The sequence below is a fragment of the Malus domestica genome, chromosome 15 (genome assembly GCF_042453785.1).
Source record: "Malus domestica chromosome 15, GDT2T_hap1".
NCBI lineage: Eukaryota > Viridiplantae > Streptophyta > Magnoliopsida > Rosales > Rosaceae > Malus > Malus domestica.
The window spans coordinates 55,000,929-55,024,902 of NC_091675.1; the positions used below are offsets into that span (position 1 = coordinate 55,000,929).

The 23,974-nt window shown below is 39.7% G+C and overlaps 3 protein-coding genes across 6 annotated transcripts; 1 reads left to right on the forward strand and 2 right to left on the reverse strand.

The window, feature by feature from the left end:
- The first annotated feature begins 932 nt into the window (after positions 1-932).
- LOC103402466 (heptahelical transmembrane protein 2-like) lies at positions 933-3,968 on the forward strand. Of its 2 annotated transcripts, none has more exons than XM_008341218.4 (3): positions 933-1,515; positions 1,688-1,871; positions 3,097-3,968. In XM_008341218.4, exons 1-3 carry the CDS (start codon positions 1,292-1,294, stop codon positions 3,787-3,789), a joined length of 1,101 nt encoding a protein of 366 aa, XP_008339440.2. In that variant the 5' UTR covers positions 933-1,291; the 3' UTR covers positions 3,790-3,968. The 2 variants fall into 2 exon arrangements, with proteins under 2 accessions (XP_008339440.2, XP_008339441.2); XM_008341219.4 differs by having other exon boundaries at positions 1,107-1,515; positions 1,688-1,844.
- Positions 3,969-4,868: 900 nt separating this feature from the next.
- Positions 4,869-10,117, reverse strand: LOC103402467 (PHD finger protein Alfin1-like). Of its 3 annotated transcripts, none has more exons than XM_008341221.4 (5): positions 9,596-10,117; positions 9,444-9,476; positions 8,118-8,346; positions 5,495-5,621; positions 4,869-5,365 (listed from the first exon to the last, which is right to left on the reverse strand). In XM_008341221.4, exons 1-5 carry the CDS (start codon positions 9,690-9,692, stop codon positions 5,090-5,092), a joined length of 762 nt encoding a protein of 253 aa, XP_008339443.1. In that variant the 5' UTR covers positions 9,693-10,117; the 3' UTR covers positions 4,869-5,089. The 3 variants fall into 3 exon arrangements, with proteins under 3 accessions (XP_008339443.1, XP_008339442.1, XP_017178599.1); XM_008341220.4 differs by having other exon boundaries at positions 5,492-5,621; positions 9,596-10,109; XM_017323110.3 differs by having other exon boundaries at positions 4,869-5,368; positions 5,492-5,621; positions 9,596-10,089.
- A 6,203-nt stretch (positions 10,118-16,320) lies between these two features.
- Positions 16,321-17,301, reverse strand: LOC114821452 (uncharacterized). Its single transcript, XM_029093574.1, has one exon. The coding sequence runs from the start codon at positions 17,299-17,301 to the stop codon at positions 16,321-16,323; it is 981 nt and encodes a 326-aa protein (XP_028949407.1).
- Positions 17,302-23,974: the final 6,673 nt, after the last annotated feature.

A 23,974-nucleotide genomic window follows, 5' to 3' on the forward strand; every position in this document is an offset into this window, starting at 1 on the left:
AAATGCATTGGCTCTTGGCTTGGACATGTTTTGTATACTGGGTGTAGTGATGCAGGAGAAGTTTAAACTAAATGGTTGGTCATGTAATGTTGTGACACCCATACCTAAGATCCAGAAGGAAGTTAAATTCACAGTACCAGGGAAGGAGGGAAGGAAAGACGAAATTATTTCTTTTTCTATCGTGAGTCGAGAATAATAAGAAAGTCACCATAATTATACACAACAGGAGTGTCTATCATTTGTGAAGGTCTCTCTGTTGTTGCCCAAGGTTCAATCTATCTGATTTAAAATTATTATTAAGTCTCAGCAGAAGTGCTTTTCCGGATGTTGCTGGAAGCAGTGTGCTGATGCTATTTCAGAAATGTTGCACTGCCCTCTTATATATGATTTCTCTCTTTCTTCATTACCTATATCCATCATTGCTTAGTTGTGGTCCCGTGAACTAACTTTCTAACATCGCTCCTGAGGGCAATCATACCATATGATTCTAGAATCCAAATGCATTTGAAAGTTGTGTTGAATAAGGAAAATATACTTGTCAGTTGGGTGCATATATTTGTTAGCACGCAACCAAGAAAGAAAAATGGCTTCAATATCATGTGTGTGTGTATATATATATATATATATATATATATATATATATATATATATATATATATATATGCTCATGAGTCATGATCACACAAATTACATTTCTCCGCCTTGCACCAAATTTGAATAATATTTGATGCGAATGGAATAAAATATAAGAAATAATAATAATAGACAGATAGATTTCCAGGTAATTAATTCCACGTTTTATAGATTTCCAGGTAATTAATTCCACGTTTTTTGCAAAGCTAGAGAGTAGGGCAGCAGAGCTAGCTCAACTCCTTTGACATTGGTTTAGTTTGAATTCAAAGTCTAACCAGCCAAGTGACACGTAAGAAAGCAGCCCACCCACTTCCTTACTCTTACTTACTCCCTTTTACAAAAGAAAAGTAAAAAATTACTTGGAGGTGGATAATCCGGAAAGGGATAGTCTCCGGATCCATTTTGTGATCACATTTTAACCCTTTATCGTATATTTTACAATTAATTTTTGTCAGATATTATTTATGTTTAATTTTAAATAAAAAAATCAAATAATTTTTAACTCACGATAATAAATGATTAAAATGTGAGAATCCGATTGAATCCAATTCCGTATAATCCATATATAAATCGGACAAGAAAGAGAGAGAGAGGCCAGACACGAAATACGAAATTGGAACAAGAAGAAAAAAGAGAGAGACAGAGAGTGTGTGTTTTCATGTGCAATCACGGGAAGCGAATGGAGTGGTGGGGCAGTAGTAGCACCAGTAATAGCAGGAAGAAGAAGACGACCGAGACGACGAGGTTGAGAAAGTTGGAAGAGCTTCCGCCCTACATGAAAGACAACGAGTACATATTGGACCATTACAGATGCGAGTGGCCCTTGAAGGATCTCTTGTTCAGCGTCTTTGCCTTCCACAACGAAACCCTCAACATCTGGACGTACGTACGCATCTCTCTCCCTCCTCCTTTCATTTTCCCTCATTTATATATCGTCATCATCCTCTATTCAATTAACTCAATTACTTACTTAGTTCTGCCCAACTACCTGCAAATTAGTCATCATATTGAATTCATTAAGAAATTGGCCTACTTATAATTACTTGTGCTGCAGCCACTTGGTGGGGTTCTTCATATTCCTGGGACTGACGCTCATCACCTTGACGGACAACGACTCACTCACTGTTGCTGCTGCTTTCTGTTTGGTGGGTAAATATGGCAGGGCTGTTGCGGTTCCTGGACCCTTGATCAATGTCTCCTCCTCTCACAATGTAAACGCATTTCTTCCTTGTTCGCCGGTCAGTCTCTTTTTTCTTTTTAAATATTATTTAACATTTGTTTTCGGGAGTTGGGAATAACTTTTGTCCTTCACGCGACAATGGAATCAAAATAATCAATACGACGCGTGGTGTGGGTCTCACAAAGTCTGTACCCTTTGCTAGTGCGTACAAAAGTTTTTTTTTTTCTATACGCTTCCATTTGTTTTGTGCTTTCTTATTCAATAAACTAGTCTTCGTGCACACGCACATTTGTGTGCAGAAGGCATTTTTTGAATCACGACATATGCGTGATTTATCTGTTTTAAATGTATTTATTGAATTATGCTAGAAGAAATCCCTCATAATCCTTTCTATATAATTTACATTTAATAAATAATTGATTGAATTACATTATTGCTAGTCTATTGTGGGGTTAAGCCCACATTCTCTTTAGTATAGATAATATCGTTTGTTAAAAAAAAAAATAATCATTTGATAACTTATTTAATCACATTATTATTTGCGTGCGAATCACTTTTTTTTTATAACCGGCATTATACTTATGTTAAGATGTTTTGAACACAATATTCATGATTTTCTTTATTTTTTTATTATATTTTTCTTTCCCTTTCGGGCAACATCAACTTTCAATCATTCTTCCATTTTTTTATTCTTTTCTCTTCCTACTTAAACTTATATTATATTTTATGCTAATCAAATTACCAAATCACCCTTGCATTATTTGATATATTATATTGAATTGCATTTGGATTTTTTTGGTTGAGGGGTAATTTGGTCATATCAGTTTTGTCGAAGCCGTGACCCCAAATTGGGCCTCTGGCTTTATATATAGGTAAACATAAATAAATAGGAATCATTATTTGGATTTAGTAGACTTCTAAATCTCAAATTTCTTACTTAGATTTATGGAGAGAAGTACCACATGCTAGAGTGCATACAAATGCAATTAGTATTAGCAGATCAAAATGGTAAATACCGAAATAACCTAAAATGAACTAGTTTACAATTATCGTATTGTTCTTTTTTAAATTCATTATTATTGCTTTTCTCATTAATCATATTTTGTAAAAGAAGACAAAAATAAATGTACCCTTGGTTAACTAGAATATTAGACAAAAAAAAAAGAAGTCAAATTGACCAAGGTTAAATTCATTATTAGTGCTTCCTGAAATTGCATAAGTTATTTAAAAGCGCTTTTAAACATGTGCTTATATGTGTGGTCTTTTTGTTGTTTGGGAGGCAGGACTCAGAGAGACATGCATCATCAATCATTCATGCGAATGTGAATGCGAGTGCGAAGCAAGAAGTTGATTACGATGGTATTCTACTTCCAATGTGGCCGTGGCTTGTGTTCCTAAGTGGGGCTATGGGATGCTTGGTTTGCAGCTCCCTTTCCCACCTCTTGGCTTGTCACTCTAAATGCTTCAATTTTTTCTTCTGGCGCCTAGACTATGCCGGCATCTCTCTTATGATCGTCTCTTCTTTCTTTGCTCCCATTTACTATGCCTTCTCCTGCAACCCTTACTCTCGCTTTTTCTACCTTTCTTCCATATCTCTGCTCGGGATCCTTGTCATCGTTACCCTTCTTTCCCCTAGTCTCTCTGCACCCCGTTTCCGCTCTTTTAGGGCTACCCTTTTCCTCTCGATGGGCTTCTCCGGAGTCATTCCTGCGCTTCATGCCCTAGTTATCAATTGGGGCCATCAACATATAATCGTTGCTCTGGCATATGAACTTGCTATGGCCATTTTATATGCTTCAGGAGCAGCATTCTATGTGACTAGGATACCAGAACGGTGGAAGCCGGGCAAGTTTGATGTTGTAGGGCACAGCCATCAGGTCTTCCACGTCTTTGTTGTGCTAGGCGCACTTGCACATGGCGCTGCTACTCTGGTTGTCATGGATTTTCGCCGAGGATCACCAACGTGTTCATATTAGGCGGCATTTACGCTGGTGACGGACTGGTGAGGGGTACAGCCATTGTGGCACCACACCGGGGTGTGTATTAGTTTGTTGAGGATTGCGTATTAGTAAGAAAATGGCTGCACGCAACGCATGTTTACTCGAAAACGCTGTACTGACTTTTAACATCCATAATTGATTGATAATTGATGCCATTATGGAATGAATGCGATCGAGTGGTGCATGCGAATTAATTAAATAGTACCAAGGGAGTGCCTGCGTTGTTGTTTGGTGTTCAATGTTAAAATGTACAACGTAATATGGTAACGTGCACGCGAAATTATGGGTTTTAGGCATATAATTACAAGGAAAGGACAACACAGGAAAAAGGAAAACATATGTGCAATTTTGAACTGCATCAGACAGGGCCCTATGTTCTGAATTGTGCAAAGACAGAGATACCTTTCATCATCACACAACTTCAAAAGAAAAAAAATAAAAGAAACCGAGTCCGTCTCTTTTTCATTCTTTGGTAAACAAGAAACTCTCTTCAATTCATCGGCGATTCAGTGTAGAGCCCCAACCCCACCCCGCCTTCCTCAGTCAGACGGGGAGAAGCATGCATCTGCGCTCGCTCGTCACTTGCTCAATCAAGAGAAACTGCTTAATCAAAGACCGACCTTTCCAGCCACACTAGGAGATCCTTACGTTGGAGCACCTCTTGTTTGCAACAACCAAAGCCTTCACTCCCGACTCAGCACAGCAATTTCTTAAAACCATGATACAAATGTGGCACATCCACTCATTCCCCAGACTTGGGTGCAGCAGCAACCAAGCCAAATCCTCCGGCACAACTAGATTTCTTGGAGAAACTTACCCGAAGGGCAGCATTCACAGATACTCCACGACTGCACAAAGAACTCGCTCAACATCTGTGCTTTCTTATAAAACACGTTATTGTACTAGTACCACTAAAACATAAAACTAGCCAAGAAAATTAGAAAACAGCAAGGACAACAAAGCATGTAAGCTGCACTGCAAACAGCACGTAATCATGCATAAATAAACACGTCCAATAGATGCATCAAAAATCAAACCAGGAGACTGCACGGACATATGTATAGCTTACTATTCATATTAGAAACAAATTCCTGAGAAAACTTGACAGAACAATAGCAAGGAGTAGCAAAACTTAGAAGAATCCCATTTCCAATCATTCAAATTCATCAACTAAGATAGACAACTGACTCTATTTTACTCCAAATTGTAATGATAGTTGTAAACCCTCATCTGCTTTCTTTGATTGGTGTTTCTTCTCCACATTCGGAACCTACATTTAAACTCTAGCCCTCTTGCTACTGCAACTTGGGCACTTGTACTGCTTGATATGCTCAGCCTTTGCGGGTGTAATCTTTACACATTTTCCATGGAACCATCTTTCGCACACATCACAGCAAATCCAGAACTCATCAGCCCCATAATTGTCTCCACATGCCCCGCAAGTCGCTCCTTGTTCATCATCTTCTTCTTCTTCTTCCCCGCTTTCATCCTCCTCTTTGGGCAGCGGCGACATTTTCACTCCTTTGCTCTGCAGGGGCTCAGACTGCCGAGACTGCTTAAAGGCAGCACCAACAAAGAAAGAGCTAGGATTAATTATAAGGTGAAAACAAAGGCTAAAGAAGGAAGATGTATAAACACAAAAACAAAATCATATCATGCAAACTAGTCCACTGCTTACCACCTTTCCACTGGATTTGTTCTTGCTACTGTTGTTGGGAGGAGTAGACTGGTCTTTTGGTTGCTTAGCGTTTCCTGTCACAACTTCAAATATGGTGGGGAGATCATTTATCATCTGAAAAAGCCTCTTCCTGCAAGTTTCAAAGCCACATGAAATTAGAACCACCTTCACATGATATTATCCACTAAAGCTTCAGACAAACTTAGCTCCCATCACTTGGCTTTTGCAGAAAGGGTATATTTCCTTATCCTACAGCATGAACGGCTCTACTCTGACATTCTCAATCCCATCAATAACAAAGCAATCCACTCATCCAACACCTTAGGGATTAGATACAACTGGTACTGAATTGAAACTATTAATCATAAAATTATTAAGTTGAAATTATAATTTTGCAAGTCAACTTTAATCCCAATAATTTATTCATCTGCAATCAGTTCCCACACCACCGACCCAAGAAAAAGAAGTTTGCACAACACTTCTTTATGGCATTCTCAATCTCTAGGATATCTTCAGAATACCCATAATTACCAAGCAAACATGATTGTAGACAATAGCCAAACATCACAGATGTATGTTAAGGTAAATAATTCATAACAATGCAGACATCAAACTATGTGTCTTCACTCTTCAGACAAGATTCAAGGCTAGGCCTGTAAGGTATCCAGAGGAATATTCAATGACAGTCAGCCAAAAATGAGGAAAATAGATTGGAAGTAGACGGAGTAAGATTATCTGAAATCAGTATCGATATAGTTACGCAAATTAACTAAACCCCCAAGTTCCCTGCACATACAGGAATACATACCTATACATACACATCCACACACACACACACACACATGCTTGTATATCTCGAGATATCACAGTAAAACAATTGTAATTTAAGGATTTTCAGGTAGCCAAGCAATGAAATTTCTCAGACAGTGATCTCTGAGAAGGTCAAGCCAAATTGAATCCCAGCCACCAATTTCCTATAGGGTAATGCTAGGGAGACCAATTATTTAGACCAAAATTCGTAGACCATTATGATGTGGTTGTTGACGATTGGATTATTACTTAAGTGTTCATTAACGTGCTTATTTCCTATTGGTGACACAGTACATTGCTTGCAAATTTGGTCTAAAATGTTGATCTACATAGCATTACTCTTTCCTATATCATAAGAAATTAAATCTCTTCTCAACAGAAGAAAAAACCATAAATGTCATCAGGTACAGATAAAAATACCATAACTATCTCTTCTCAGTTCGTCTATCATTCTCGCATGTCAGCACTTGTCTAATGCAGGTAGATCATAGCATAAAGGTGAGGCTACTTAGATATGAAGACTGGAAAGCCTTGAAAATTACTAAAAGAAAAAAGATAGAAGCCTTCATAAATGAAAGGACAGTGAGACTTATTCTAAGCAGTTTGGTTGCAGAACCGCAGAAGGGTTGTTTGAAAAATCCAATTATCGATTGTTAAAACCGCTTTAGCATCCTGAATCAAAAGGTGGCAAAAGAGGCAGCCGATTGCTCCAAGAAACAACCAGGAATACTTAATTAGGCCAAGGAATACGGTGGCAACCTTTGTAGACCACGCAATAAAGAAATTCCCTGGCTTCCAATGCAGCCTAAAAGAGGCCTTGCAGTGGCACCAGTGAAAAAAGCACCACCTAAAGTGTATGCAGATATCTTATATTAAACGACGTTTCTGTACAACAAAGAGCAGAATATTAGGAAGCAGAAAGGGACCTCCAATTTCATCTGCTTGAACACAGTCCACGCAAGAAATCTATCAGTATTGCCACATACCTAGCATTAGTTGATTCTTCAACATAATCAAATGCTAGTATTTAACGGATAGGCTATATAAACCCTGAGGATAGCAAACAAATGATAAGCATCTTCCTTGGAATAGCCTAGAAAGAAAAAGGAGGAGGTAGAAAACTAGGTTTTTATAAGTATATGCATTAAATTTATGAATTAGCTTTAAAGAGAACTTCTTGATCTTCTTTACTTTAACCAGCCAGATAATGTCATACATGGATAAACTAACTTATTCAAACATGCATACAAAATATGTAAACAGCTTAGCACATCATATGCAAGGTAACTATCAATAATAAGATACCACAACCTGCACGAACTGATACTAAAAAGACATATAGTATTCAGTTGATAGATATGTCAACAGAAAGTGCTGACTCGATGTTTCATATGGCAGGTAAATCTTTTCCCTACTGCTTTTGAAAACTGTCATTAGAGATTGTAATACGGAAATTTAAAAATAATAATAATAAATTGGGGCTCTACAACTGTTGTTAAAGTAGAAAAAATTCTGTAAGAACTAAGATATAAAATTCAATACACCAAACAACAGCGTGATCTCATTACTACAGACTATGGATAAATTTTTAAACAAAGTTTCAATATGTTTGCAGAAGAATAACTAAGGATGAATAATTATATTCTATACTAGGTGCTACATAGAAATATTACATATGATAACAAAAAGAAGATAACTCATCAATACAGCCTGTGCATTTCCCAATTGATAATAGGATATGTTTAAGAGGTGAGTTGTTTTAATTAAAATTTTACAATATAGGTTATACAAATACAGAGGAAAACCAAGTTCGTACCTTTCATTCTTACCAAACCCAAAGCGTGCACCAAAATAGAATGCAACAGCAAGCAACCATGAATCACTGTGAACTGCAACCAGTGACAACCAGTCCTTCTCCTGCATCCCATCCCTAGCAAAGTTTATACCTAATGCTGGCTCGGGCAGTTCAGGAGGAACCTCCTCAACAGGCAGGTTAACTTCCCATGTCTCATTTGGTAGTCCATACAAACACAAGTTCTCCTTCTCTGCAAGCACAACATATGTTAAAAGAAATAAACAAAAGGAAAGACAATCTATCTTAACCGCGTTGTAACTTGTAAGTGACTCCACATCCATCAAATCCTATTTTGGTTATGTGTTCAACTATAAATTAAAAGAGGAATATAGAATGAATTTTCATTCAAACTTGAAGAAAAGAGGCAAACTTGATAATTATCAAAACTTATTTATTAATTTTATCAATACTTAATAACTCCAAAGTTCAAATACATGAGGTAAGGAAAGTGCATAAATTGGTCCAAAAGAAAAGGAAAATTCTTTTTTCTGCTCAGCATCCACTAAGAAAGCATGACGCAGAAAGATCCACTGAAAAATTAAATGTCTACACTAATGTAACCAAATAAAAAAAAGAGAAAAACACAACAAAAATAACAGTGAACCCCAACCTCAAAGGTGGAAAATTCTCCTCCAATGATCTAATAATTGATTTACGGGCCATGAACTTAGTAGCCTGATTGTTGATCAACTTGAAAAGTAGGTACTCCATCTATACAGAAACCCATCCAAAAAGCAAGATAAATCTAAAAATACCTACTTTTGGACTTAAGTTTATAGAACATTTGCAATACCATAGCAAGAAGAAGTCAAACAACCTAAAGCAACCAGGAAATTTATAGCATTTTCCTTTGGCACCATCGCTCCACAACAGTTGGCCAGTGTAATGGGTCTAGGAGGTCATAAAATTCAATGCACCTTCAAACAGGTTAATTTTTGGTAAGTAAACTTCTTATTATAAAGAATGGTGCCTTAGCCTCTATATGCCAAAATGGGGTATTTTAGTAACCGAAAACGGGCATATGAGGATGTTTTGTGTTTAAAGTGCTGCACAAGAGCAGTTACTTCATATATATTTTAATTTGGTATACAGCACAAAACACAGCTGAAATGATTGAGTATTTTTATCCATGCTCATGGTGCAGCAAATTCACGTTATAAATCAAGCTTCAACAGTTAGAAATTACAACAAACAAACATATGAATGGAAAAGAACCACAAAGATGGTCCTTTTACTCAAAAGACAGAGAACATAAACGTAAAAAAAGAAAGAGAAAAGAGAACCCACCAGGATCGCACAGTTGATAAAATTTCTGAACGTCTACAAAAATGAACCAAAAAATTTAGTAAAACCATGAAAGGAAATTCACATACGAAAGTAGAGAGATATGCAAAAGAATTAAGAGGTTAAAAATAACAAAAAATGAGAAGCGGGCAAACCATTGGTGAGGGCCTTAATCAAGCCGGCGCGTCTGCCTCTGAAGTCGCTGAAGACTTCCTCCACTGTTCGAGGTATTGGGTGCGGTATGCCCTCCATTATGCTATCTCTGCCTCAATTTCAATTTCTTCAATCTCAATCTCAACTGCTACCTATTGGAGAGAAATGGGTCGCCCGGGAAAATCAGAGGGACATGGTGGTGGAATTGAATTGGATTTTTTTTCTTCTGATTAGGAAATTAGGGTTTGCTGGTCTGGTGAATTGGGGATTCTAATTATTTGTTGCTGTTGATAAATAAATTTTAATTTTGTTTTAGACAGCCAGAAAGGTGTTGCAAGCAAGCGGAGACAGAATCGAAGAGAAATATAAATGTACGAGTCGGATAGGATGCGAGGATTTAAGGAAGGGTTGATATTTCATATTTGGGTGGGTTTTACTCGCAAATTTGCAATGCTAGTGGTAAGGGCCCGTTTGGTTCTGTTTCCGAAAACACTTTCTTGTTTCCGAAAACAGCTTTTCATTTTATCAAACAAATGGTCCATGTTTTAGAAACTCATCAACTTTTGTCTCTCAAATGATTCCACACGGAGATTACCGCAACGAGAACAACTAATCATGTTTATCCACGTTTGGGTGAGTTCAATTTTCACTTTTTTTCCTTCTCCTTATAACTAACCATTTAACATATTATCACTATTGCTTGCTGTTCGTGGCAGGAATTTCCGCTGGGGATGTTTCCTGGCCGACGAGCACACAGCTCCCCTGGAGGTTGGCGTCGGTTGAGGGCTGCTGTCGGGCTTCTGCTTCGTTTCTGGGCGTTGTTGGGCAAGTCTCGTCGGGCAAGGCTCTTCGGGCAAGGCTGAAAGAGAAGGACAGAGTTAACTTTGAGAGGTGCCTTTGTGGGGCCTTAGGTATAGGCCTTGAGGCTCACAATCAAGGTTAACATTTAGGTGCTCAGGCGTGCCACTGCCATCTTTAGCATGGCAGATGTAAAATGGTTGTTGTTCTTTCATTGTATATATATAATGAATCCAAGAAACCGTGTTTAGTTATAACATGTGCCTTTGTGGGGCCTTAAATGTAGGCCTTGAGGCTTCCCGTACATAACTAAACCAGTACTCGAACGCATCATATGTATTCTTGTGATTGTAGGAATCTTCTAACTATTATATTTCTGATTACCCGAATCCAAGGAATAGAACGAACCCAAATGGGTGCCTTTGTGGGGCCTTAGGTGTAGGCCTTGAGGATTCCCATCAGAGTTCATTCTTATGCTTAGACTCTTAAGATCGCTGAATAGGATGAATCCAAATGGATGCCTTTGTGGGGCCTTAAGTGTAGGCCTTGATGCTTTCCATTAGAGTCAATCCCATGCTTAAGCGTTCTATGATAATCATGATATAATAGAAAGAAAACTAGAAGGTAGGTCGATTACTTGCGCCCCAAGTAACTTCGGACTTCTCGTTTATCAAGGATTGTCGTGAATGGGTTAAGTCAACATAAAGTTCTTTTTTATGCCTTGAGGCCAAGGACTTTTAAACTAATCAGATTTACATGCCTGCGGGCTTAGGACTTGGATCTAATTTAAGCATTGAAGATATATTTAAATCAGATCCAAGTGTTGAGAAAGCTTTTTCATCGTGATTTTGCTAGGAACAACTTGCATATAACTAAAAACATACAACATATCGCTAGACTTTAAAGAAAGAAAAGACAAAGACAGAACAAAGCAGGTCGGGCAAGATTAAACCTTATCAATTAAGGCTGATCGTCTTGCAGGTCCCTATCTTTGTGGTTCTGTCAAAGGTCTGAAAGCTTAGGTGGAGAGGGGAAAGGAGAATACAAAAGGGTGAATCGATACTACAACAAGTTTGAACAAGGTAGCAGAGCTATTACAAAGTTTAGGAGAAAAGATTATCCCGAGGGGGATGAAAGCTTGGGCTGACTACAGCTTCGTTTGAAGGCAAATCTGGCTTTTTGAGCAGAGTTTGTGCTTTTGTTTGTTTGTTTGAGTGTCCTTATTCCTGCCTTCTCTTCCTCCTTTTATAGACTACTTGGTTTGGCTCCTGTAGCAACAGCTTTGCCCAAATGCGGTCTGAGGGTGATGACTCATCAGCTTTATTACATGTAATGCCACCATAAAGTACTTTATGGGCTGTGCAGTCTGATCAGTCTATACCACTTGGTCCTTGGGTAGGTAGGCAAGTGGCCTTTGTGAATTGTATCAAGTCAGAAAAGGCCCTTTCCTGCCTTCCCAAGTCTCAGCTGGGCTTTGATCTTCTATTCCTCCAGGCCTTCTTTTGGGCTGACTCCATCCTTGGGCCTAAAGTTCAGTTTTTAGCCCAAACAGTGCCCCCTTCAATTGATATTAAACCTGGAATTCCAGGCGCCAATATTAATTGAAAGAGATTCCCTATTAAACCCACGAATACCTTGCGATTGAACTTCTGCGAAAGGAATCCTTCTGCGGGAAAAAAAAAACTTTCCTACTTCCCCACTATCTTTCTCTGTTGCCCGACAAGGTTGCATCTTTATCCTCTTTCTTTCTTTTCTTTCTCTATCTTCATCAAATGGCTTCAGGATCCAGCCAAACCCCACCATCTTATGAGTCTGGCGACGGAATCACCACCCTACGCCGTCTACTCAACGGGCTGCATCGCCCGCGGGCAGGTTTGCATTCTGAGCTTTTCTTTGAGACGCATGGGGTACAATCATTGGGTCCCGCTTGGATTTCCCGGGTCCCCTCAGTAGTGGAAGACAACATGCCCAGGGGAAACTGGTTTTCCCCAAATCCCTATCTGGCTGGGTCGGGCATTTCTTCCTCGAAATGGTCATCATATCGTCGAGGATTTCCCTTGATGAATGATCCCACCTGGGCCCAATGGGTTGACGAATTAGAGCCTTTCTTCAAGCAGAAATGGATGAATAACGGTATTTATGAACTGGTCAAGCTTTCGAAGACTTCCATTGTCCCTAAGCCCGAATTGCTTGCTTCTGCTCTCCTCTTTTGGAATACAGGCACAAATACCTTCGATTTTCGTATGGGCCCCATGTCTCCCACCATTCTTGATATGGCCCAGGTCTTCGGTTTGAGGCCGTCAGGCAGGATAGTAGATGTTTCTCAAGATTGGGTCCCGTCTTCTACCACCGGGAGCTCGAGTTCTTCCACAACCTTCCTTCCTCTGAGCTATAACTCCGTTACTTTCAAGAGCTATGGGACCTCCTTTAAGGGATTCATCCTTTTTGTGAAGGAAAATTTTGGAGTAGGCTCCCCTCGGGCTGACAAAAATCAAGAGCATATGTACTTTCTCCTTTACTGGCTCAATAAGCATGTCTTCCCCAACAAATCCAAGGGAGTGAGGGTAGAATGGATCCCCTTGGTGGAGGTTCTTCATAATTTTGATGATGTAGCCACAGGTCCATTTCTTCTCTCCCACCTTTATCACCTTCTTTTTGAAATGACTCGGGATGAGCCCTTCGAGACCAACTTGAATGGACCAATTTGGATGATACAAATCTGGCTGCAATGGTATTTTCTAGAATTTCGGGCTGCCAATCTAGAGTTTCCAGAGGGTGTGGCTCCTGCTCGAATTCTAGCAGAAGCTCCTCCTACAGACCATTCCACCTTCGCCTGCTTTTACTTTTTCAGAGTTTGCAGGACTCGATCAGACTTGGAATGGGGTGCGTCAGTTTTGAGAAGATACCCTTGGTTCTCTGACCAAGCCTTCCAAGATGCCCCTGGTGAGGATGCTACCTCCTTTTGTAGAGAAAAATTTATCAGTTGTATTCAACCAAGAGACTTGGCCTGGGGGGTTCGGGGCAATAGATATGATCGAGGCTTGGAGGTGTACCATCCTAACTTCTGCAGTCGGCAGTTAGGATTTAGGCAAGCTATACCTGTCTCATTCTTCGACTCTGTCCATTGTGGCACCTCATTCCGGTTACAAACCCCAACTGTAGTGACATTCCGAGCCCCCCGACGTAGCCTGGATGTAATGAGTCAAGCAGCCCGACATCCCGTTGTTCTTAATTTTGAATGTACCTCGCTGTTCTCCTCTTGGTGGGAGGAGAAATGGACTAAAAAGTATGGAGGAGATTTGAAGATGAATCACGATCGCATCTTCAGCCAGCTTTCTCTTAAATCATATCCTGGCTCGGGCGAGCTTGCAAATTGGAAGGAGATGATTCAAGAAAAAAACCGGTCACTTCTGATAGGTACTTCTCTTTCAACCTGCTTTGGCTTCCCTTCTGAAGTCCTTCTATTCTTACTTTTGCTGATTTCTGCAGCTCCAGTGGATGTTGAATTGGAAGTCATTGAATCCGAAGATGACTCTGCTGATGCTGCAATTCTTCATGGTGCTGCTGCAGAGGCTGAGAGACGAGAAGCCGGGGAAGGGACGGACATCTCAGAATCCATTGGGGATTCAGGGGCTGAAGGAACACCCACGGCAATCACTAAAGCCCTTAAGCGAAAGAAAGTGGTCATGGCCAAAGATTCTGACCCTGATCCAGCACCTCTTACGACAACCACAAGACCAATTCCTACTCGAAAGAGTAAGCGGGCAAGGATTACTATTCCTTCTAAATCAGGAGTCACCTCTGCTCCAGTTCCTGAAGCAGGCAGAAAGAAACAACAATCTTCGAGTGAGTTTCTCTTTTTCTATATCGAACTGCTGTCTTCCTCCTTTATCTAATTGTCCCTTTCATCGATCAACAGAACCTCAAGCATCTAAAAGGCCAATCCTTGCTTCCAAGGAGGAACCACTACGGGCTGCTATGCTTAAAAAGGCCGAAGAATTGCGAGACACCGCCCTTCGAGAACTCGAGGTATGACTGATATTATTGTATACTTTCTTACTTTCATACAACCCTGAATTTGATTACTCTGATCAGGCTGCGAGAAATGAAATGCTCTCTTCGCCCGAGGCTTCTCCACGACCTGCCCGACAGAAAAATCTTTCCCCCTCTGAGACCAATCCTGCTGAGGTACTTTCCCTACCTCTAAACCTCCAATTTTATGGATTTAATAGCTAAGCCCTTTTCCTTTTTTCTATTTGTTTTCCTAGGCTGGTGCATCTGCCTCTTTGCCTAGTCATGGACCCCCTCTGAGATCTATGACTTCTTCCACTGCTCTGGATGCGACCCCTTCCTCTCAATTCGATCCGTCCACAGTAGTTGTATTGCACTTCGTGGATGAGGATGATCCCTTGGTAAATTATTATTTCCTCCTTGAAATTCTGCGCATTGCTACCCAATTAACTCTTTTTTATGTTTCCTGCAGCCATCTTCAGTATATGAGCCACCTCCCTCACTAGTGGTCTCGGATAAAGAACCCATAGTTCCTGAGATCCCTGTAGCTTCAGATGTAGCGACTTCGCAGGCGTTTGCTCGCCCGATAGTTGATGAACCTTCTTCTCCTCATTCAGATCAGGCTCAGGTACTGGAATGTTTTCTTCTTGCTTCTTCCTCTGGTGACCCTTTTGCTGATAATTACTCATTTCTTTGGATATATCCAGGATGCAGGTACAAGTTCAGGCGCAGCTCATTCCCCTCCTGCCGGTGGTGAAGAACCTCCTCCCCAACCAAGGGTTAGTACATTCTCTGGTGAAACTCCGAGGCTGAGTCAGGTAAACTTCTTTTCTCCAGAACCTCATTTGCTTTAACCTGTATTCAGATTATCTTGACCGAGTCTTTTGGTTTTTGTAGCAAGCTTCAAAAGAAACTTCCCCTCCTCCATTAGCTCGTAAATCAAAGCGCCCCCATCCTCATTCATCTTCTGGAGGTATTGGTACTTCCCCCTCTGAAGTTGAGCAGACTAAACAGGCAGAGATTACCCCCTCAATAGGCATTGTTTCATCGGAGAGAACTATCACGCCAGACCCTCCTCCTTTCCCATCCTCTGATCCTGCCAAGCTGCTCAAACTCTTTGAAGCACTCGGGCGACTTGAGACACGGTTGAAATCTTCAACGCAGCCTTCAGCAACCTTCATGTCTTCGGAGCAACAGCAAATCTTTCAGGAATGGGCAAAGAAGGAATTCACCGCGTCATTTAGTCTCAATGCTCTTTGTGATCTTGAGAAGGTCATAACTGAATTTTTCAAAACTGGTTGTTTGTCCAAGCCTCAGCATGATTCCTTTCTTTCTTTCTTCGAGAACCTGAGGGCTCTAAGGGAACAATACCAGAGAGCGGATAGACAGGCTAACCGGGCAAAATGTTTTATGGAAAAAGAATCAAACTCTTCTACCCAAGTTAACCGACTGATGGAAGTAAGCATGCAGACTAAAGAAAGAGTTAAAGTGGTTTCTTCTGAAATCCAGAAACTGGAAGAGCAACTGATTGTCCTTAAGGCAGAACAAGCACTTCTTCTAGACAAACTTGAACTTCAAATCGAAGGGGTAGAAAAGGCATCTTCGGAATTAGAACAAGCCAAGTCCGAACTTGTAAACAATCATACTGTCTTAGCTGAACCTAATAGAATTTTTACCATCATGCGAACATACCATTCTAGAATAATCACTCTTTGTAAAGATGTAAAGTTTTTAGAATAGAATGATTTGTAACTCCCTTTTTATATTGGAATGGATATGTAATTTGCTTCCTGCTTTGCTTTGTTCGAACTGGCCTTGGGCAATTCTTTGCCCCCTTGTCTACTTGCTTTTCTTCTCCACCTTTATGGTTGACAACCTTAGAATCTGTCCCTGGTCCTCTGGTCCCCTCATGGCACTCTTACTCAGCTGATGACCCCGGCTCCTTAAAAATGAGGTTGATCATACTGATAGGAGCCTCCGGGAAAGGGTTAGTATCCACCATCATACTGGCCTGGGGTGAATCAAGTAGCAGCTTACCCTTCACTATAAGGTCTTGTACCCAATCTCTAAACTGGACACAATTAACTATAGAATGGTTGAAGGTATAATGCAACTTGCAATACTTTTTCCCCCTGAGTTCCTCGGGCTTGGGCATCTTTTTGGCACTGTCGGGCAAAATTACTCTCGCCCGTACCAACTCTTCATAGATCTCTGGTGCCTTGGTTAAATCAAACGAATAACTCTGATACTTTGGGGGCTTCATGGGGACGAAACCACCATCATTCATCACGATTTTCTGATCCTTGACAGGTTGGACTAATCCTTTGATCGTCAATGGTTTGAAGGGTGTAGTCATCTCAGCAGCACATACTTCTATATTTTCTTCCTCACGACCATCCTCGTGTTCGGGCCTGGTTTCTCCTACCTCCACATGGTGAATAATAGCCTTGTTTTTGTAGAAATGAGGGACTTTGGAAGTGTGCTTCACTTGCTGTTCCTCTTGCAACAACCTCTCGTACTTCGTGGCAGCAATCACGAGTTCTTGCAGCTCACTGAACTGTGCATCATATAACCTTTTTCTCAAAGGTAATTTTAAAGCCCTTTGAGCAATAGATATGAGCTGTGCTTGGTTGATGGGGAATTGGCATCTCATCTTGGTCCTCCTGAACCTCATCATGAAGTCTTCTGTGGATTCATGATCGTATTGTTTTACCTCCACTAGATCATTGATGGTCAATTCTGGCTCTATCCTGTAGAACTGTTCATGAAAAGCCATCTCCATTTGCCCCCAGTTGGCAATAGAGTTGGGGGGTAATAGAGAATACCATTGAGACGCCAGTCCTGCCAACGAAGTTCCAAACAACCTCAATTTGTAGTTTGGATTGTCCTCATACGCCATACAGTGATTGGAGAATTTGAAAATATGGTCTCTGGAAGACACACTGCTGTCTTCACCTATGAAGGTGGGGAATGCGGGCATCTTGAAGTTGAGAGGGAATGGATTTAGCTAGTCGATATGTTTAGGATACGGCTTCTGGTAAGTAATCCTGAACACTGGGCGAGCCCGCGGCTGGGCATTTTGAGTCACCGTTCTTCTTAACTCAGCCAATTCATCCCTTAGTTGTTGAGTGGCTAAATTATCATTATGATCGAGGATAGCTGATCCAATCTTCGGGCTCCGGTCATTACCCGCATTCGCTTCCCTCCTTGGTTTGGGTTTCCTCCAGTTAGATCCTCCACCTTTATTGACCATCGGGGGCGGTCTATAGGGTGGAGGTTTATCTGACGTAGTAGTGGTAGTAGTAGTGGTAGTCTCTTTTCCACTAGTTTCTCCCATCATACCTGGCATTCCGTACCTCATCCTTTCTTGTTCGTCCTTTCCCTTATTATTAAATTATAATAATGGGAAACTAAGAAACTCTGTCTTCGGGATCGGCTCCATCGCTGGTTGACTTCCCTCAAGAATTACCTTTTTCTTTCCCCTATCTCCTGTTTCTTCTAGTAGTGGAAATAAGGGAATGATTGGCTCATCTCTCGTGATAACCCGGCTCATTCCACTTCCTTGAGCATCATTTGGAGTAGAGAACTCCAAATCAAGCCTTCTCTGTAAATTCCCTGTGAGCATACAGAGTCTGCTTACTTCTCCCTTTGTTTCTAGGGAGATCTTTTCCATGCTTTTTAACACTTGGATCATTGTAGCTTGTAGCTCTTCATTACTTCCCTTTCCTTGTGATCTTTCAGATGTAGTCGGGCTATCTGGAACCACCTGTCCGGATGGGGAAGAAGGATTTTCTGATTGTTCTGCCATTTGGAGAAGACCTTCATTTGGATTCTTTTTATCAAGTTTATGGTTCTTCTTTTTGGACATGCAAGATCTGGAAGTTTGGGTCCCACTGGGCGTGCCAAAACTATGTTCGTGGCAGGAATTTCCGCTGGGGATGTTTCCTGGCCGACGAGCACACAGCTCCCCTGGAGGTTGGCATCGGTTGAGGGCTGCTGTCGGGCTTTTACTTCGTTTCTGGGCGTTGTCGGGCAAGTCTCGTCGGGCAAGGCTCTTCGGGCAAGGCTGAAAGAGAAGGACAGAGTTAACTTTGAGAGGTGCCTTTGTGGGGCCTTAGGTATAGGCATTGAGGCTCACAATCAAGGTTAACATTTAGGTGCTCAGGCGTGCCACTGCCATCTTTAGCATGGCAGATGTAAAATGGTTGTTGTTCTTTCATTGTATATATATAATGAATCCAAGAAACCGTGTTTAGTTATAACATGTGCCTTTGTGGGGCCTTAAATGTAGGCCTTGAGGCTTCCCGTACATAACTAAACCAGTACTCGAACGCATCATATGTATTCTTGTGATTGTAGGAATCTTCTAACTATTATATTTCTGATTACCCGAATCCAAGGAATAGAACGAACCCAAATGGGTGCCTTTGTGGGGCCTTAGGTGTAGGCCTTGAGGCTTCCCATCAGAGTTCATTCTTATGCTTAGACTCTTAAGATCGCTGAATAGGATGAATCCAAATGGATGCCTTTGTGGGGCCTTAAGTGTAGGCCTTGAGGCTTTCCATTAGAGTCCATCCCATGCTTAAGCGTTCTATGATAATCATGATATAATAGAAAGAAAACTAGAAGGTAGGTCGATTACTTGCGCCCCAAGTAACTTCGGACTTCTCGTTTATCAAGGATTGTCGTGGATGGGTTAAGTCCACATAAAGTTCTTTTTTATGCCTTGAGGCCAAGGACTTTTAAACTAATCAGATTTACATGCCTGCGGGCTTAGGACTTGGATCTAATTTAAGCATTGAAGATATATTTAAATCAAATCCAAGTGTTGAGAAAGTTTTGTCATCGTGATTTTGCTAGGAACAACTTGCATATAACTAAAAACATACAACATATCGCTAGACTTTAAAGAAAGAAAAGACAAAGACATAACAAAGCAGGTCGGGCAAGATTAAACCTTATCAATTAAGGCTGATCGTCTTGCAGGTCCCTATCTTTGTGGTTCTATCACAGGTCTGAAAGCTTAGGTGGAGAGGGGAAAGGAGAATACAAAAGGGTGAATCGATACTACAACAAGTTTGAACAAGGTAGCAGAGCTATTACAAAGTTTAGGAGAAAAGATTATCCCGAGGGGGATGAAAGCTTGGGCTGACTACAGCTTCGTTTGAAGGCAAATCTGGCTTTTTGAGCAGAGTTTGTGCTTTTGTTTGTTTGTTTGAGTGTCCTTATTCCTGCCTTCTCTTCCTCCTTTTATAGACTACTTGGTTTGGCTCCTGTAGCAACAGCTTTGCCCGAATGCAGTCTGAGGGTGATGACTCATCAGCTTTATTACATGTAATGCCACCATAAAGTACTTTATGGGCTGTGCAGTCTGATCAGTCTATACCACTTGGTCCTTGGGTAGGTAGGCAAGTGGCCTTTGTGAATTGTATCAAGTCAGAAAAGGCCCTTTCCTGCCTTCCCAAGTCTCGGCTGGGCTTTGATCTTTTATTCCTCCAGGCCTTCTTTTGGGCCGACTCCATCCTTGGGCCTAAAGTTCAGTTTTTAACCCAAACACTTGCTAAAAAAAAAAAAAAGGGTTTCAAATTGATTAAAAAAATGTAGTCCTTCGAGTATGCTCTTGACACCAACTTGTTAAAAACAGTTTTTAAGCCACAAATTTAAAATCCTTGTTTGGTAAGCCTATCTCAAAAGTCCAAACTTACGAGATACTAAACAACCTATTTCTTTGAAAAGACAAAAAATGTGTTTTTACAGTTAATTTTTTTCTTTCAGTTGTGGAATTGTCCTCCAACCCAAACAAAATCTCAGAGTACAAAATCTAGTTATACATTCGATCTACCTCTTGTTGTAATTAAACTTCCGTACCTCCATAGATTTAAGAACCATCACCAGTAACATGCAAAAGAAAGTAGAGATCATAAAGAACCTATGCACCGGCATGGTACCAGTCAAGGTTTCTCCAACGATCAAGTCAGTAGGAGTGTCTTTAAAACTTAGATAGTAGGCTCAAGAATGATAGTATGATGTGGGACCATAATTTTTTGAGACCGGAGTAAAGGCTAAACGGATCAACGATGCCACCACATCTAGTTGGATTCCAAAATGGTAGGTGAACCAGCAAGCCTCGTTGAGATCGACCATGCTTGCTCTGCAAGATACAAAAACCTGCTCTAACTAAGGATCATATTGGTTTCCTGTATTTTTCGAGATTCATACAATCTCGAGATTGGCTTGTGCCGCATACTCGCAAGTAGTTACAATCCTCAAATGAAGCAATTTGTTTATGCTGGATATCTTTAGGATTCTTTCGGTTTAATACAAATTCTATATCCTGAAAAAACTATCTTCCGACTATTATAAATACACTCATCTAGGGCTCATCTATGGTGACACACATAACACACACTTCAGTCTCTTGTCTATTGCTTAAGTTATAAGATTTTATCCTAACTTGACCTTCGAAAATCCTTTGGCGGTACCACACCCAACAACTTTAGTTAACTATGGTTGTTTGTTCTTATCTGTAGGTGGCCGTTCTCGCATTCTTTATGATTAGCAGTGGTGCAAAATTTTAGTTCCAACATATGTGCTACATTTGATATGAACCCTATGGGGTTTATATATAGTATATACTAGTTAAGGAATACTCCTTATAACTTTTAAGAACAGTAATCTTTAGTCAACTAGGTGAATCCTAGAGGAAATCTTTTCCTCTTAGGATGATGATTGCTTGAGACGCATGTCAATCTCGTTACAATAAGAATTTTTAAATACTCGAGGGATTTCCCTAATCAAGTTTTGATTAGGTTTTCCTTTCATGGAGGATAAGTAGATCTTTCTTGATGAAAGGAATCTCGCCTACGAATTTGGAGCATACCAAAGTAATTTGCTTCGACAATTTGGTTCGGTGAACTTGATCCAGTTTGAATCACCCACACCGGAGTTTACTAGCCACTTCAAGCTAGGGATGCGCAAAATACCCGCGGTTACCCGCCATTTAAACTTCACGGTTACGGTTATGGGTATAACCGTTTACCTGTGAAATTTAAATGAGTGGTTATAGGTATTAACCGCAGTTATAAACGGGTAACCGTTTACCCATTTATTTTATATATGTAAAATTAACACAAACCATTTTCTCTAATGGACAAAACTTAGATCAATGCTATTGACTATAGTGCATGGTTTATATAGCGGTGTTTTTATTAATTAAAAAGTAATAAAAGATAATTCGTGGAGTATTTCTATCCTTAAATTGAATAAATCAAAAGAAATTTAAGTGAGAAAAATAAACGGGAGCGCACTGAAATCATTTCCCTTGCAGTATGCATGCATTAGATTTAGTTAAGATGTTAGTCAAATTACCAGTGGAATTGCAGGGTAGAGCGTCTGTGTCTTAGTCAAAGCTGCTAAGAGATACTGCATTTTATTAAGGGCATCTTCATTAAGATAATCTGCAAGTTCAACAATGCTGGAATCATCTTTCAAATTTGCTACTTCTCGAACTTCCGTTGCAACCTTTTCTTGCATATGAGGGTGCTGTTAGCCTTATAAGGTTATACAATTAAAACACAAAAGAATGAGTGACTAACCTGATTCCAACGGCGGCCATGAAAGTCGAACACGAAAACAAGCAGGGCACGACAACACCAAGATCTTCTATAAACTTCTAGCCGAATACAACTTCTCTATAGGAAGCATTATGTTGTGTTTTTTAGGGCTTATAGGGACTGATGTTTTTATATAGGCTAAAAGCTAGGGTTTCCATCCATAAAGGAAACCTAAACTTACTTTATTAGCCTCCAAGTCAAGTATCATAATCATATTCAATTAAGGATTCCATCAATCTTATTTCCAATATAAGACACCTTATATAGGATTGATATCTTTAAGAAATCAAATCACAATTAACATTATTCTTCAATATTACATTCCTATTACATGTAGTAGACCACTTAAAAGGTTGATTATTGGATAAATCCAACATTCTCCCACTTGTGTACAAAATGTAATATTCACGTTTATACTTGAGATTGGAGACTAATGTCACTTTAGTGGCCATGTAACAGTGATTACATCTCGTCCTTAATGCAATTTCTGTCAAATGCATTTCTTAACATGGAACTAACAAGGTTGTAGGGTTGACACAACCCAAAACCTTCATAATCACACATGCGAAAATCTTCATTCACATGAAACACAAATTATGATCAAGAGATGAAACTTTAAATTAACCAAAATGTCTTACTTTATATCATCTCAGGTCCACCTTATTGTAACTCACAAGTTACACTTTATGCTTCTTCGAAGCCTTAAATTTGCCAATGCAGATATCCTTCATCTAATGAAGCCACCATAACCTGCAGGTGTGAATACATTTCCAAAACAATCATGTATCACTTTCATTAGATTAGTAATAATACAAACAATGTTTGTAGCCAACGGACACAACTGAAAATACCAAATAGGCACATGTCCAAGTAAAATATCCCAAAAACTTCATAAAACAAATTAATTCAACACTTGTGAGCAAGATGAATTAATATGTTTTTGACATTGATTTATGCACCATACCAGTTGCTTTCATAGTGATTTCCAACACCTGCGGGCAAGATGGAAATCCTCACAACTGAGGTAGTGCATAAACCATGTCATGCCATTTAATATGCAATTTGATAACAACTTGATATCTGATATATATTTCATCAGATAATTGATTAGCACACGAAAAATGTGACTTAATGAATTCAACTGGAGATTAAAATGAATACCTGGATTCTATACATACCTTATAGGTCATCTGCAAATGTAAGGTATTACTAACATGAAACTCAAACTCCCAATGATCTGCAACATCATTACTTAATTTGCAAATCAATACATAAATCATACTTTTGAAAATATGCCTTTGGGAATAGCCTTACTCAATCAATGAATGCATATTACCTTAATGAAAGGTACAACTAAACATGAAAGCATTCACCACTGTTACACAAAACTTGCATCTAACAACCATCTTATATGTATTAATAAGTCCACATTCATGCTAAGTCCTTATGAGCCCCAAAACAAATGATCAACCGAGAAATCCAAATGATTGCAAGTAATAGAAAATGTACGCATATACCAAGTATCCATTCGTGCAACTTAAACATATTATAGACATTCAAGTAACACAAAATCATGGAAGATAGAATAATGCTTTAATAGATTCATGCAAGTCCACTTAGTGGTCAAAATTTTAGAACAATTCCCACTAAGTTTTCAGAGTTCATACTTGCAAATAAGTTAATGAGTGTGAAGCCCAATTTTCGTTCACTAATTCTTCCACTTGGGCAAACACTTGTTAATATATTCTTTCAAAGATGTACCTAAAGAAAATTGCCTTATATTTTAGACATAATAAAATAGATACTACAATCAACATAAAGTTGTCAAACAGAATTTTCAGCAACGAGTTACACTTACTTTAGAATTAATCATAATTAATTTATAAGCTTGATTGCTACCAAATTTATACTGATCAAAATAGACATACTAATCTTCATAAAATAAAAATATAGAGCCGT

What these genes read in the sequence shown, in the direction of transcription:
- LOC103402466 (XM_008341218.4), top strand. Translation starts at nt 1,292, where the DNA reads ATGTGCAATCACGGGAAGCGAATGGAGTGGTGGGGCAGTAGTAGCACC. An exon ending in GAAACCCTCAACATCTGGAC is followed by an intron (nt 1,516 to 1,687) that starts GTACGTACGCAT and finishes CTTGTGCTGCAG; the next exon opens with CCACTTGGTGGGGTTCTTCA. An exon ending in CATTTCTTCCTTGTTCGCCG is followed by an intron (nt 1,872 to 3,096) that starts GTCAGTCTCTTT and finishes TTTGGGAGGCAG; the next exon opens with GACTCAGAGAGACATGCATC.
- LOC103402467 (XM_017323110.3), bottom strand. Translation starts at nt 9,692, where the DNA reads ATGGAGGGCATACCGCACCCAATACCTCGAACAGTGGAGGAAGTCTTC. An exon ending in GATTAAGGCCCTCACCAATG is followed by an intron (nt 9,477 to 9,595) that starts GTTTGCCCGCTT and finishes TCATTTTTGTAG; the next exon opens with ACGTTCAGAAATTTTATCAA. An exon ending in GGGTTTGGTAAGAATGAAAG is followed by an intron (nt 5,622 to 8,117) that starts GTACGAACTTGG and finishes TGAAACTTGCAG; the next exon opens with GAAGAGGCTTTTTCAGATGA.
- LOC114821452 (XM_029093574.1), bottom strand. Translation starts at nt 17,301, where the DNA reads ATGGCGTATGAGGACAATCCAAACTACAAATTGAGGTTGTTTGGAACT.